This window comes from Puma concolor, chromosome B3 (genome assembly GCF_028749965.1).
Source record: "Puma concolor isolate L17-30 chromosome B3, mPumCon1.1.hap2, whole genome shotgun sequence".
In the NCBI taxonomy this organism is placed as follows: Eukaryota; Metazoa; Chordata; class Mammalia; order Carnivora; family Felidae; genus Puma; species Puma concolor.
Window position 1 is genome coordinate 26,839,163 of NC_141672.1, and position 13,732 is coordinate 26,852,894.

The window sequence follows — 13,732 nt, forward strand, 5'->3', positions numbered from 1 at the left end:
TTTAGTAAAACTGATTACAGAGAAGAAAGAGAATCTAGGGAAGAAATACATAAAATTCTCAGAGATGCAGTCCCATGAAAACACTAGGCTCAGATTGATAGAATATTATCAAATCTTCAAAGAATTTGTAAAATCGTTATTATTTAAATTATTACAGTGCACAGAGGAAGAAAGGGGCCAATTATTTTTTATGCAACAAATATTTGACACCGACACCTGAGCGTTACACACAACCATAGACGCTAATATTCTCCACTTATGAAAACTGATGCAAAAAATTTTAAGTAGATCACGAGACAATCTAGCAGTGCAGTGAAAGAGCAGTATACTGTGACCAGATGGAGTTTATCAGAAATATAAAGATTATTTGATATTGAGAAATCTATTAATATAACATACTAATATATATGAAATCTATTAAAACATGAAATGTGTGTCATCCTATAGATGTCAAAGAGACTGTTAAAATTCAACATCTATTCTAGATTATTTTTTAATTATTTTTAAAATATTTTTTATGTTTATTTTTGAGAGAGAGAGAGCAGGGGAGGGGCAGAGAGAGGGGGACAAAGGATCTAAAGTGGGCTCTGTGCTGACAGCAGCCCAACACGGGACTCGAACTCATGAACTGCAAGGTCATGACCTGAGCCTAAGTTGGACTCAACTGACTGAGCCACCCAGGCACCCCTATTCTAAATTCTTTTTAAAAGACCACCCCCCCCGCCCTAAAATTAAGGAAAAACTAGATACAGGCGTACTTTGTTTTATTCTGCTTCACTTTAAAGAGCTTCACTATTGCTCTTTTGCAGACATTGTGTTCTTTTTACAATTTGAAGGTTTGTGACAAACTTGCAATGAGCAAGTCTATCAGCACCATTTTTCCAACACCCATTTGCTCACTTTGTGTCTGTGTCACATTTTGATAGTTTCTGCAATATTTCAAGCTTTTTCATTATTACTATATTTGTTACGGTAATCTGTGATCAGTGATCTTTGATGTTATTATCGGAGTTGTTTTGGAGGGTCAAGAACCACTCCCATATAAGATGCCAAACTTAATTGATAAATGTTTTGTGTGTTCTGACTGCTCTACTGACCAGCCATTTCCCTGTCCTTCTCCCTCTCCTTAGGCCTCCCTGTTCCCTGAGACACAACAATAGTGAAGTTAGGCCAATTAGTAACCCTACAATGGCCTTTAAATGCTCAAGTGAAAGGAAGAATCATATGTCTCTTACTAAATCAAAAGCTAGAAATGATTAAACTTAGTGAGGAAGGCATGTTAAAAGCTGAGACAGGCAAAAGCTAGGCATCTTGCCTCAAATAGTTAGCCAAGTTGTGAATGCTAAGGAAAAGTCCTTGAAGGAAATGAAAAAGTGCTACTCCAGGGAACATGTGAATGATAAGAAAGCACAACAGCCTTCCTACTGATATAGATGAAAAAAAGTATTAATGGTCTGGATAGAAAATCAACCTGGCCACATTTCCTTAAGCCAAAGCCTAGTCCAGAGGAAGGCCCTAACTTTCTCCAATTCTGTGAAGGTTGAGTGGTGAGGAAAATAACAAAAGCAGAGTTTGAAGCTAGCAGAGGTTGGTTCTTGAGGTTTAAGGAAAGAAGCTGTCTCCATCACATGAAAGTGCAAGATGAAGCCTGCAGTTCTCGAGAAGATCCAGCTAAGATAGTTAATGAGGGTGGCTACACTTAACAGATTTTCAGTGTAGACAAAACAGCCTTCTATTAGAAGAAGATGCCATCTGGAACTTTCATAGCTAGAGAGGAGAAATCACTGCCTGGCTTCAAAGCTTCAAAGAACAGACTGCCTTGTTAGGGGCTAACACAGCTGGTGACTTTAAGTTAAAGCCAGTGCTCGTTTACCAGTCCAAAAATCCTAGAACCCTTAAGAATTATGCTAAATCAACTCTGCCTGTGCTCTATAAGTGGCACAACAAAGCCTGGATGACAGCACATCTGTTTACAACGTGATGCACTAAATGTTTTAAGCCCACTGTTGAGAGCTACTGCTCAGAAAAAATGATTCTTTTCAAAATATTACTGCTCGGGGCGCCTGGGTGGCGCAGTCGGTTAAGCGTCCGACTTCAGCCAGGTCACGATCTCGCGGTCTGTGAGTTCGAGCCCCGCGTCGGGCTCTGGGCTGATGGCTCAGAGCCTGGAGCCTGTTTCCGATTCTGTGTCTCCCTCTCTCTGCCCCTCTCCCGTTCATGCTCTGTCTCTCTCTGTCCCAAAAATAAATAAACGTTGAAAAAAAAAATTCAAAATATTACTGCTCACTGACAATGCACGTGGTCACCCAAGACTCTGATGGAACTGCACAGCAAGATTAATGTTGTTTTCGTGCCTGCCAACACAGGATCCATTGTGAAGCTTATAGATCAAGGAATGATTTCAGCTTTCAAGTTTTATTATTGAAGAAATATACTTTGTAAAACTGTAGCTGCCATAGCTAGTGATTCCTCTGATGGATCTGGGCCAAGTAAACTGAAACCTTTTAGAAAGGATTCCTTTACACTAAGAACATTTGTGATTCATTAGAAGAGGTCAGAATACTAAGATTAATTAACAGAGCTTGGAAGTTGATTCCAGCCCTCAGGGATGACTTTGAGGGGTTTGAGACTTCAGTGGAGGAAGTCACTACAGATGGGGTGGAAACAGCAGGAAAACTAGAATTAGAAAGAAGTGGACCCTGAAGGGGCGCCTGGGTGGCTCAGTCGGTTAAGTGTTTGACTTCAGCTCAGGTCATGATCTCACGGTTTGTGAGTTCAAACCCCGCATCGGCCTCTGTGCTAACAGCTCAGAGCGTGGAGCCTGCTTTGGATTCTGTGTCTCCTTTCTCTGTGTCCCTCCCCATCTTGTGCTCGTGCTCTCTCTTGCTCTCTCTTGCTCTCTCTCTCAAAAGTAAGTAAATAAACATTAAGAAAAATTAAAAAAAGAAGTGGAGCTTGAAGATAGGATTGAATTGCTGCAATCTCATGATCAAACTTTAACTTATGAGGAGTTGCTTCTTATGGATGAGCAAAGAAAGGGGTTTCTTGAGATGGAATCTACTCCTGGTGAAGATGCTGTGAAGATTGTTGACATCACAAGATTTAGAATATTCCTTGAACTTAGTTGATAAAGCAGCAGGAGGGTGTGAGAGTGTTGACTCCAGTGTTGAAAGAAGTTCTGTGGGAACAAGTTCTATCAAACAGCATCACATGCTACAGAGAAATCGTTTGTAGCCACCACCCTGATCAGTCATCAGCCATTGACATTGAGGCAAGACCCTCCACCAGCAAGAAGATTATGACTTGCTGAAAGCTCATGTGATCATTAGCAGTTTTTAGCAATAGAATATTTTTTAATTAAGGTATGTACATTGGTTTTTTTAGACATAATGCTGTTGCACATTTAAAATACAGTACAGTATAAACATAACTTTTATTTGCACTCTATTGTGGTCTGGAACTGAACCCGCCATATCTTTGAGGTATGCCTATAATATCTTTGAGGTATGCCTGTAATCTCTTACACCATTAAAATAATCTTGGTCAGTCGGAGTGTGTGGCGGCAGCCTGCACCGCAGAGGTCAGGAGCGGGAGGAGGGAATGGAGCCACTGCAGGCCTGAAAATTAAAAATGATACCAAAACCAAACCACAGCATTTATCTCAGCTCCAAAAATCAGCGTCTTGCTTAAAAGAAGACAACTGGAGTAGCATCCCTGTCAGAGTCAGGAGTAAGACAAGGATGGTCACTGTCATTATTCAACTGTGTTCAGAGATTCCAGCCAACAGAATTAGAAAATAGGGGTGTCTGGGTGGCTCAGTTGGTTAAGTGTTTGACTCTTGATTTCAGCTCAGGTCATGATCTCGCTGTTTGTCAGTGCAGAGCCTGCTTGGGATTCTCTCTCTCCCTATCTCTCGGCCCCTCCCTTGCTTGTGCGTGCACGCACTCTCTCAAAAATAAACTTAGAGTAAGATTTATTTAATACCCTTTTTACAGCTTTGTTGTATTGAAATTCATATACCATAAAATCTACCCATTTAAGGTGTATAACTCAGTGGCTTTATTCAGAATTGTGTGACCATCTTGACAGTCTAATTGTAGAACATTTTCATCACTCGTGAAAGGAACCCCTATATCTGTGAGCTGTCATTTTCCACTCTTCTTTCCCTTGTGAAAAATTAATTGAACATGGCCATATGGGTGTCTGGACACTCCATTCTGTTCCATTCATCTATGTCTATCCTTATGCCAGTACCACACTGTCTTGATGATTTTGGCTTTGTATAAGTTCGAAATAGGAAAGTGTACGTCCTATAACTTTGTCATCTTCCAGATTATTTTGTCTATTCTGGGTCCTTTTCATTTCTATATGAATTTTAGGGTAGGTATGTCAATTTTTGCACAGAAGCTAGCTGGGATTTTGATAGATTTCTACAAATCTGTAGGTTAGTTTGGGAAGTATGGCATTTAAATAATGTCTGATGACCAGTGAATATGAATGTCTTTCCATTTATTTAGATCTTTCATTTCTTCCCATGTTTTGTAGTTTCCAGTGTGTAAGTCTTAACACTTTTGTGAAATTTAGTACTATCTATCATATTCATTTTGATATCGTAAATAAATAGAAATGTTTTCTTCATTTCATTTTTGGATTTTTACTGCTAATGTATAGAAATGCAATTTTTGTATATTGAGCTTGTATGTTGCAGTCTTGAGAACTCATTTATTCGAATGGTTTTTTAGTGGATTTCTGAGTATTTCCTGTATATAAGATTAAGTCATCGTGCACACAGAAACAGCATTACTGCTTCCATTTTAATCTGGATGCCTTTTATTTCTTCTTTCCCATGATTGCCCTGGCTAGGCCTCATTAATGTTGAGTGGTGAAAGTGGACATCCTTGTCCTGTTCCTGACCGTAGAGGTAGAGCTTTCAATCTTTCACCATTAAGTGTGGTGTGAGCCCTGGAGTTTTTGTGGGTTCCCTTTATCTAGTTGGAGATGTTCTCTTCTGTGCCTAGTTTTTTATGTGTGTTTTTTTTTTTTTTTTCATAAAGGGTGTTGAATTTTGCCAAATGTTTTTTTCTGTGTGTGCTCAGATGGAAATGTGGTTTTTGTCCTTCAGTATTCTATTAATATATGTATTACATTAATTGATTTTCAGATGTTAAACCAACTTTACATTCCTAAGATAAATTGTAACTGGTCATAGTATGTAATCATTTTTATATTTTGCTGGATTTGGTTTGTTAATATAATGTTCTTTTGGTGCTCTGAAACTTAATTTCCAACGTTGGGAAGATGGGAGTTTCCTCCCACATCAACAATTCAATTCTATTCTGACACCATCTGCCCAGAGAGCATCGGATTCCACAGGTTAAATAAAGGCTCAGCCCTGGAAGACTGCCCCCTTCCCCAACTTCAGACACCAGTCACAAGCCCAGCCTGTGCTTCTGACAAACTATAGGTTCCAACAACCCCCTCCATGGACTTTAGATGCCAGTCATACGTCCAGGATGTTACCTGTACTTGCTGACCAACTGACTATTATAAATCAGAGGTTTCCATGACCCTCTCCTTCCTCGGCTTTAATTAATTTGCTGTAATGGCTCACAGAACTCAGAGAAACATTTTACTCACTAGATTGCCGGTTTATTATAAAAGGATAAAAGTCAGGAACAGCCAGCCAGATGGAAGAGATGCATAGGGCAAGGTATTTGGGAAGCTTCCATGCCCTCTCTAGGCATGCCATTCTCTCCAAATCTCCATGGTATTCACCAGCCTGGAAGCTCTCTGACAAACTTTATTATGTAGGCAGGGTTGATTAGATCATTGGCCATTGGTGATTCAAACTCCAGCCCCGCTCCCTTCAGGGAATTGGGACAGAGAGTTCCCAGAGGTTCAGGGAATTGGGACAGAGAGTTCCAACCCTCTAATAACAGGTTGGTTTTTCTGGTAACCAGCTCCCATCTTCCAGTGCTTTCCAAAAGTCACCTCATAATATAACAAAAGACACCTTTATCACGCTCATCTCAGGATATTCTAAGGGTTTGGGGAGCCATGAGCCAGGAACTGTGGATGAGGCCGAATAAATATTTCTTATAAATCACAGTATCACAGTCCTTGAGGAATTTTGCATGTACATTCACAGGGGATATTCTGTAGTTTTCTTTGTGGTGTCTTTGTCTAATTTTGATTAACTGAGTAACACCTTATAGCATCAGTTGGGAAGTATCCCATCTTGTTTTTTGCAAGTGTTTGTGAAGGTTTTGTATTACTTCTTTAAATGTTTGGCAGAATTCATTAGCGAAGCCATCTAGTCCTAGACTTTTCTTCGTGGGAAGTTTTAAAATTACTAATTCAATTTCTTTCCTTACAGGCTATTCAGATTTTCTATTTTTTCTTGAATCAGTTTACATAGTTTGTGTCTTTTTAGAAATTTGTATTTCATCTGAGTTTTCTCATTTGTTGGTTATAAGCAGTTGTTTACAGTATTCTCCTGATTTAAAGATTTCTGTAAGATTGGTAGCAGTGGCCCTTTCATTCCTGGTTTTAGTAATGAGTCTTTTTTTTCTTGGTCATTCTAGCTAAGGGTTTGTCAGTTTTATTGATCCTTGTATCCTTTTGTCTTAATCAGTTTGGGCTATTATAACAAAATACCACAGCCTGGATGGTTTATAAACAATAGAAATTTATTTCTCACAATTCTGAAGGCTCCAAGTACAAGATCAGGGTGCCAGCATGGTCTAGTTCTGGTGAGGGCCCTCTTCTGGGTTGCTGAGTGCTGACTTCTTGTGTCCTTACATGGTGGAAAGCAGGTGAGGGAACTCTCTGGGATTCCTTTTATAGGAGCATTAGTTCCATGCATGAGGGCTCCACCCTCATGACCTAATTACCTCCAAAAGGCCCACTTCCAAATACCATCTCATTGGGGATTAGGACTGCAACATACTTTGGGGAGATACAAACATTCAGTCTATAACACCTATTAATGTCAGTAGGCTCTGTAATAATATCCCCTCTTTCTTAACTGATATTGGATATGTATCTTTTTTCTTTATGTGTGTGTACATATTTATGTGTATTTAAGTGTTTATACATACATGTTATATGGTATGTGCACATATGTGTATGAGCACATACATGTATATACACATAACAGATGGTGTGTGATAGAAAATCTCTGAAGGAATATACCAGGAATTTGGTAACATTGGTTGCTTCTCGAGAGGGAAATTGGCAGGAGTCCCAGAGTGGGAGGGAAACTTTTCACTGATATTTTTCTCTACATTTTGATTTTTATACCATGTTACTCTATTACCTGTTCTAAAGAATAAATTTAAATAAATTATTTGAAGAGGTGCCGAGCCAAGGAAGAAATGTCTGTGTTCAAGGCCTCTGTCTGCCTTCCTGTGGTTCTTGACTTTGGTCCATTGTTACTTTCTCCCATCACCTTCTATTTCTCCTTTTCCCTTTTGGAGTCCGGTCAAGGATCTGAGAAAGATTTCAGGGTGCAAGGTTCTGACCCTTCTTAACTGTATGTGAAGAATAAAACCTTTTTTCTCTGGTCTTCTACAGAGCGACCTGCTGGCTGGGCTGAGTCTGTCCTTGAGGAAGACACATTGGAGCCTGAGCCTGTCTTGCCCAGGTGATCTTCCTTCCAATTCCCCTCAGCTTGCTTATTAGCCCCTGAGTGTATGAGATTCTCATTGGCTCTCCTGAGGCTGATTGAGGGGGACACTTTTTGCTGAGCTCTCTCTTTTCCTAAGATGTGCTAAGCTTTGGAGGCGCTGGTGTGCAGAGGCCAGAGGTGACTCACTTAAGTTCTTGCAGACAAAGAGCCCATGCACTTTTCCTGAGGGAGTAAGGCTTCACAGAAAAATTTGCTGCTCTCCCCCCGCCCCCCACCACCCCCCTTCCCCGGACAGGGGCACATTAGGTATACATACTTTACCAGGTAATAGGAGAGTTAGGGAGTGGGGTAAGGAAAGTCAGGGGGACTGAGTATAAATGTGTCTGTTTCTAGGCTAATTTTAGCTAAGACCATCTGCCTCTTATTAGCATGGGAAGTAATTTGCTGAGATGGAGTTATTTGGGATCGTCTCTTAAAAAACTTTATAAAACCCACAGAGAAAGTGACTTTGAGAAACGTTCAATGTTTGTTGACCGACATCTTCTCCTTCATCCCTGTAGGACTGTAGGTACCATCCAGCACTGTCTTCACCTGACCTCGGTATATACTCATTTCCTGCCCCAGCATGGCCGCCCAGAGGTCACCACAATGCCCTTGGGTCTTGGAACAACAGTGGATTACATCTTCTTCTCAGCTGAGTCCTGTGAGAATAGGAACAGAACTGGTAAGCCTGGTGGGTCCTGGGTTCATAGAAGCCACCCTCAAAAGTCCCTGGGAACAGCTGATAGTAGGTCAGGCATTTGGTCACATGGCTTGGGCCACTGGGACCTGACTCGCAAAGTAGCAGATTTCATACCTAACCTGGCACTGGTTGTCCTCATCATAATTCCCTTAGACCATTTGCCTGCATTTTCTTTTTGCAGCATTAGAGAGAGGTGGGCAGACCAGCCCCACCTCTATTTAAGAGGTAAAAATAGAGCACCAGGAAGTAAGTGGATTTTGAACAAGGCAGCCATTTAGTGAGGGGCTTGGTTAAGTTAGAGATCCTATTTCTTGTTTCTTCCCCTGATAACCAGCAGACAGTGTAGCAGTCTGTCAGCCCCATGCCTATCTTATTTAAAGCAAGTCTTTTAAATGTTGGAATTGGTTGCCTATGTTGAAAAATCATTTTATGTAGAAAGTCTGGATTTCCAACTTTTCTTGGAAAATCTGAAGATTTGGTAAATGCTGAGCCTGGGCATACGTTCTCCATTTGCCGCAGTTTCTCTGAACCCACCTTGTTTAATTCATTGATGTATCACAGAGTATCTGAGAAAGCGAGGCCTCAGCCACAGGCAGCAGGGGAAGTGAGGGAGGGTGAGGCATCAAGGGGATGCAGCCTCCCTGTGTAGCTCCCACAGGCCCCAGCCACCCCCATGCAGTGACCTGTGGCTGCTTTCTCCACTGGCTTCTGCTTTGTGCCCCAGATCGCAGGCTGTGTCAAGATGGGACTCTCAAACTTCTGGGCCGTCTCTCCCTCCTCTCTGAAGAGATTCTCTGGGCTGCCAACGGCTTACCCAACCCCTTCTGCTCTTCAGACCACCTCTGCCTGCTGGCCAGCTTTGGGATGCAAGTCATCGCCCCATGACGGGGCTCCCAGGGGAAGAGAGCTTCTCTTCCGGAAGAGTTCACTGGATCAGAGACTGTGGAAATACCCCATGCTTTTGGAAACTTAGATCCAAGAAACTTCCGTCCCCTCCCCTCCCTTCCCCTACCCTGTTACCTTTTTCCTATGGTTAGATTTTCTCCAGGCCTGTCCACGTTCTCTGCCTGTGGTCCCTGCCCACCCCAACCTCTTCCTAATCCTGTGCCACATACTCAGTGGCCCTGGGAGAGGCCGAAGGGGAGATCCCCCTTCCTTCCATGTATCCAGTGCTCCCCCTTGATTTTTAATTACCAGGGTTGCGGGAGCTATTGATCTCATTGGTTATTTGCTTTCAGGCCGTTTCTTGATGGTATCTTCGAACCCAGTGTTCTTCCTGCCTTCCTGACCTCTGGGCCCAGCCCTCTTGCCAGGGCCGTACACATGTGAGATGTGCGTAGTGTGCATGTGTGTCCTCTCGGGGTGGGACTGCTCTGTACAGCGTGCCTGCCTCTGATCAGCCCACTTTCCACACGGGGGCTGTCAGCCTAGGGGCAGGTCGAGAGCATGACCTGGCTGCTGTGTGTTGCCAGGCAGCAGCAGGAGCATGGGCCCTTCTCCCCTTTTATCTTGTGTGTCTCATTAGGCATTCACATCATGCCAACCAGGGCATCCTCATCATCTGGGCTCTGGGAAAGAATGGGACACACAGCCTGGAGCAGCAGATTCAGGGATGTGCTGCCTGCCCCCAGCTGCCTCCGAGCCTCCAACCCAAAGCTCCCCAAAGGCCTGGCATGCTTTCTCTAGGGCTTGTCCCTTTCCCCAGGCTGCTGTGAGAAAGGCAAAAGTTTGAACCCCTGTATGGAGTCAGTGGGCTGGAATAGTAGTTTGAGGTTTAAAAGGATGAGAAAGAACCTTGAAGAAACTCTTGTCTTGCTGGACTCTGCCCCCTGCGGAACTGGGGCAAGGGTGGGAGTCCTGGTAGGGGAAAGAGCTGGCAGGCTGTGCAGCTGCCTCAGCTGGGACCCAAGACCTCAGGGACTTGTTCTCTTCCTCTGCATACCTCAGAAGTAGTTTTCTGTTCCTTTTCCTCCCACCTCTTTTTACCTCCTTCCCTCCCCCCTTCCTTTCCATTTTGTTCTAGAAAAGCCAGGTATTCAGCTCAGGCCAAACCCTCTCTGCAGAAGGTGGCCTTGGGCAAAGCCTGTCCAAGAAGTCAAGGTGGCAGTGTTTTAGGGTTTGTTCCTGCTGGCAAGACCTCAGCTGCTCATTGCCAGTGTTGCCCCTCTAGCACAGGGCTACCCTGGCCCATTCATGGCCTTGCCCTGCCCCCCCTGTGTCACCTGCATGCCTTAATCTTTCATAGCTGGGGTACAGCCTAGGTGTTACCGGGCCAGCTGGTCCTTCCAGAGTAGCTGCTGGACCTTGCAGACTGGCCTTGCTGTTGCCCTGCTTGGCCTTCAGAATGGGACTGAAGGGGGTACCTGAGCGGCTAGAGTTAGGGACAGTTAGCCAGAGGTTCTCTCCCTTTTTTTTTTTTTTTTTTTTTTTTTTTTTCTGAAAGCCAAAGACCCAGCTTGAATTCTGCTGCTGTGTTCATGGTTATAAGCTTTCTGTGCCTAGGTACTGGGGAATTTATCTGTGCGTGTATATTTCTGAACATTGTTTCCTGGGTACTGGGCATGTGCCTGTCTGAGCCCCAGGCCCACTTGTCCACACCCCACCCATCGTTCACTCTGTCTCTCCCCGGGTGCCTCCTGAGATGGTCTTAAGTCAGTGCCCTATTGGTTGTCAGGACTATGGCCTATCACTGTTCTCTTCTGCCAGGAAATGTGGTTTAAATGGCTCAAGATGGCAGAGGGCAGGAGTTTTATATATTATCTTTTCCTTGTTTTCTTATTTGTTTCTGTTTTGGAATTGAAGTGGGGGTTTTAAGTGGTCATTTAAGCTCTCTTTTCCAAATAAAGGTTTACCATTTCCCCCCTGCTGTTGGTCATTTGTTAGGATCCTGAAGGGCAGGGGAGGATGGGGGAGAAGGTCTGGAGAGTGAGGTGGCCAAGAGGAAGAGACATCCTGGGCTGGGCTCTCAGGTCCTGAATCTCAACCGGAGAAAGGTATAATCGTCCTGTGATAACTGACACGTATTCCCGCTGCTTTGAGGCCTGGGAGAGCAGGGCTTGAAGAAACCTCGTGCCCTGCCTTTTGTTGGGGTCTAGCTCTCTTCTCCCTCCTCACCAAGCTAGAGAACAGCTCTTTCAGCTTCTTTCATTCCCATTCCATCTGCTACTACCATACCCCTGGTCCACATGCATTTCAGGAGGGTCTGTGCCGAACGTGGGGTGAGAAGTATTTTCCTGGTCAAAGCCACGGCCGCTGTGTGAGGCACGACGTGTGTGGCAGTTGCTACTTGCTGAGTGTCTGTTTCTGGTCATCTCTTTTGCACTGTGGAGCCAGAGCTGGACTGTGGGCCATCTGTTGCTGGAAAGGTTTCCTTCCTGGGCCTCACTCTGCCGGTACTTTCGTTTTCCTCCAGCTCCCTTGTGCAGCAGGTCCATGAAGCCCACATGGCCACGTGAAACCCTGAAACCAGGTGTGGCTTCCTGCCTTACCTCAATGGAATTCCAGACCCCACACCTCTGAATCAGCCTGAGCATCTCAATTATTTAAAGTTACCTGGTGCTTCTGTTGAACCACCCAGGTTGGGATCCAGTCGAAAGAAAACAGCCAGGGATAAGGAACACTACTTGTCACGTTGGCCTGATCATTTGGTGACTGTGGGTAAGTTAAGCCCTTGTGTTTCAAAATCTTGGTGAAATGGGAATTAAAGTAATAATCCTTGGAAGCTTGTGAGGAATTGTCGGCTCTGGAATAGTGGTGTTGGGCTTTGGCAAGCAAGGGACTAAGACTTGCAGAGTGTCACTGGCAGGAGCTGAGGGTGGGTAGTTCTCCCCGATCTGGCTGCGTGGTTTGCCCAGAGGCGAGGAGTTCTTTCACAGCTCCAGGCTTTGAGGTGCATGCCCAGAGACCTTTCCAGCCTGGAGGGTTTCCTGAGTCGCGTAACATTTGCACAGACTTTTAGTAAGTTTAAGCAGTGCTTCCACACCCACTGTCCACAGACGATGATAGTACCACGCGGTGGCAGGTGCAGCTGTTCCTACGTTACCTTATTTACATCTGAGGAAACTGAATTCCCAAATTCCTTGACTCCCCAAACTCCTCAGAACCACAGCCTTTCCTGGGGTAGGAGAGACAGGTTATCTTGTACGGCGGACACATGGGGGTGAAGGAGAAATGATCGACCAGCCTGCTGCTGCTGCTGCTGCTGGTTTTTGTCTTTAAACCTTTTCTCTCCAGTTCTTGCCCTGGTGTAGCAACTAATTGAAGGGTTACTTTTGATTGGTTATGTAATGTGTAGTGTGGCCTCCCTTTTCCTAGGAGTTGGAGGGGCCCACCTCCTCTAGTTTCCACCCAAGGAGAGTGGACCTGCGGCCCCAACGCTTCCAGACTCATCCTGGTATGCCTTTCCCCTCTGTTTCTTCCCTCCTGAGCAAATGCATGAAAACAAAATTGTTACAGGCAGGGACCAGCCAGACGAGAGAGCCTGGTAGGGTGTAGATGTAGGCCCACTTAGGAGAATGGGAACTGAATGTGTTTCTAAGGGGATTCTGCCTCCTGCCCCATCCCTCCTCAGTTCCTCTGCCCCCGAGGCCTCACACAGCTGTGGAGAGAAGAGTGGCGTCTCTACACTTAAATTTAAATTCTGGGAGGTTGTCTTTCCCATGACCAAGCCCTTTCTTGTTGGGACTTAGAGGAAGTGCACATCCCCAGAGAGCTGTTCCTTCAGCCGACCTGAGGTGGCCCATCTCCACCACCTGCCAAGCCTCAGCAGTGGGTCCTCTAACCCACTTGGCAAACACTGAAGACTACCTGGGCCAGTTGGCTTGGGCCTTGGTATGATCACCTCTTGTCACCGTTGCCCTCCACAGTAGCAGTCAAGAGGTCAGATCCTGGTAGATGGGGATGACAGGGCTTTCAACCTCTTCGTGTTCAGGGCTCCAAGAAGTGCCACCTGCATCCAAAAGTCCAACACAAATTAGTCATGGGCCTAAATGAGGCTGGGACCTGCTGAGAGCCTGAAAGAAACAGGGCAGCAGGAAATGAGGTAACCCCCCAGCCCCCATAAGCTGGGCCCTGATCCTCCTGGAAGTCCACGATGACATTTACCTGTATGTCAATTCTAAGCAGTGTCCACAGTGAGCCTGTTGGACTCATGACAGACTGGCTCCAGCACTGACCCAGCCCTCATTTGTACATGAGCAATCCACGGGCTCTCTGTGTATTAGCCCGTGTCGCTGAAGTCTATCCACAGGTCCTTTACTTGGTATCTTAGGTGGACATGAGTGTGTACATTATAATGTTGCCTTTGGGTAAAGGTGTACAATCCATGTTATTCACAGATTCTGGTTACCTCTGTTGAAAGG

The 13,732-nt window shown here is 44.7% G+C and overlaps 1 protein-coding gene across 5 annotated transcripts in view; it reads left to right on the forward strand.

Annotated features, from left to right (window-relative positions):
• ANGEL1 (angel homolog 1) overlaps positions 1-12,101 on the forward strand; it is a 28,406-nt gene extending 16,305 nt beyond the window's left edge. For 4 of the 5 annotated variants that reach the window (XM_086709179.1, XM_025919845.2, XM_086709183.1 and 1 more), the window contains exons 8-10: positions 7,576-7,645; positions 8,191-8,354; positions 9,097-11,231. In XM_086709179.1, coding sequence (XP_086565305.1) covers positions 7,576-7,645; positions 8,191-8,354; positions 9,097-9,257 — 395 coding nt within the window. In that variant the 3' untranslated portion in view covers positions 9,258-11,231. Of the gene's footprint in view, positions 1-7,575; positions 7,646-8,190; positions 8,355-9,096; positions 11,232-11,784 lie in introns of those variants that run through there. The other variant, XM_086709181.1, reaches the window with a different exon arrangement.
• Positions 12,102-13,732: the final 1,631 nt, after the last annotated feature.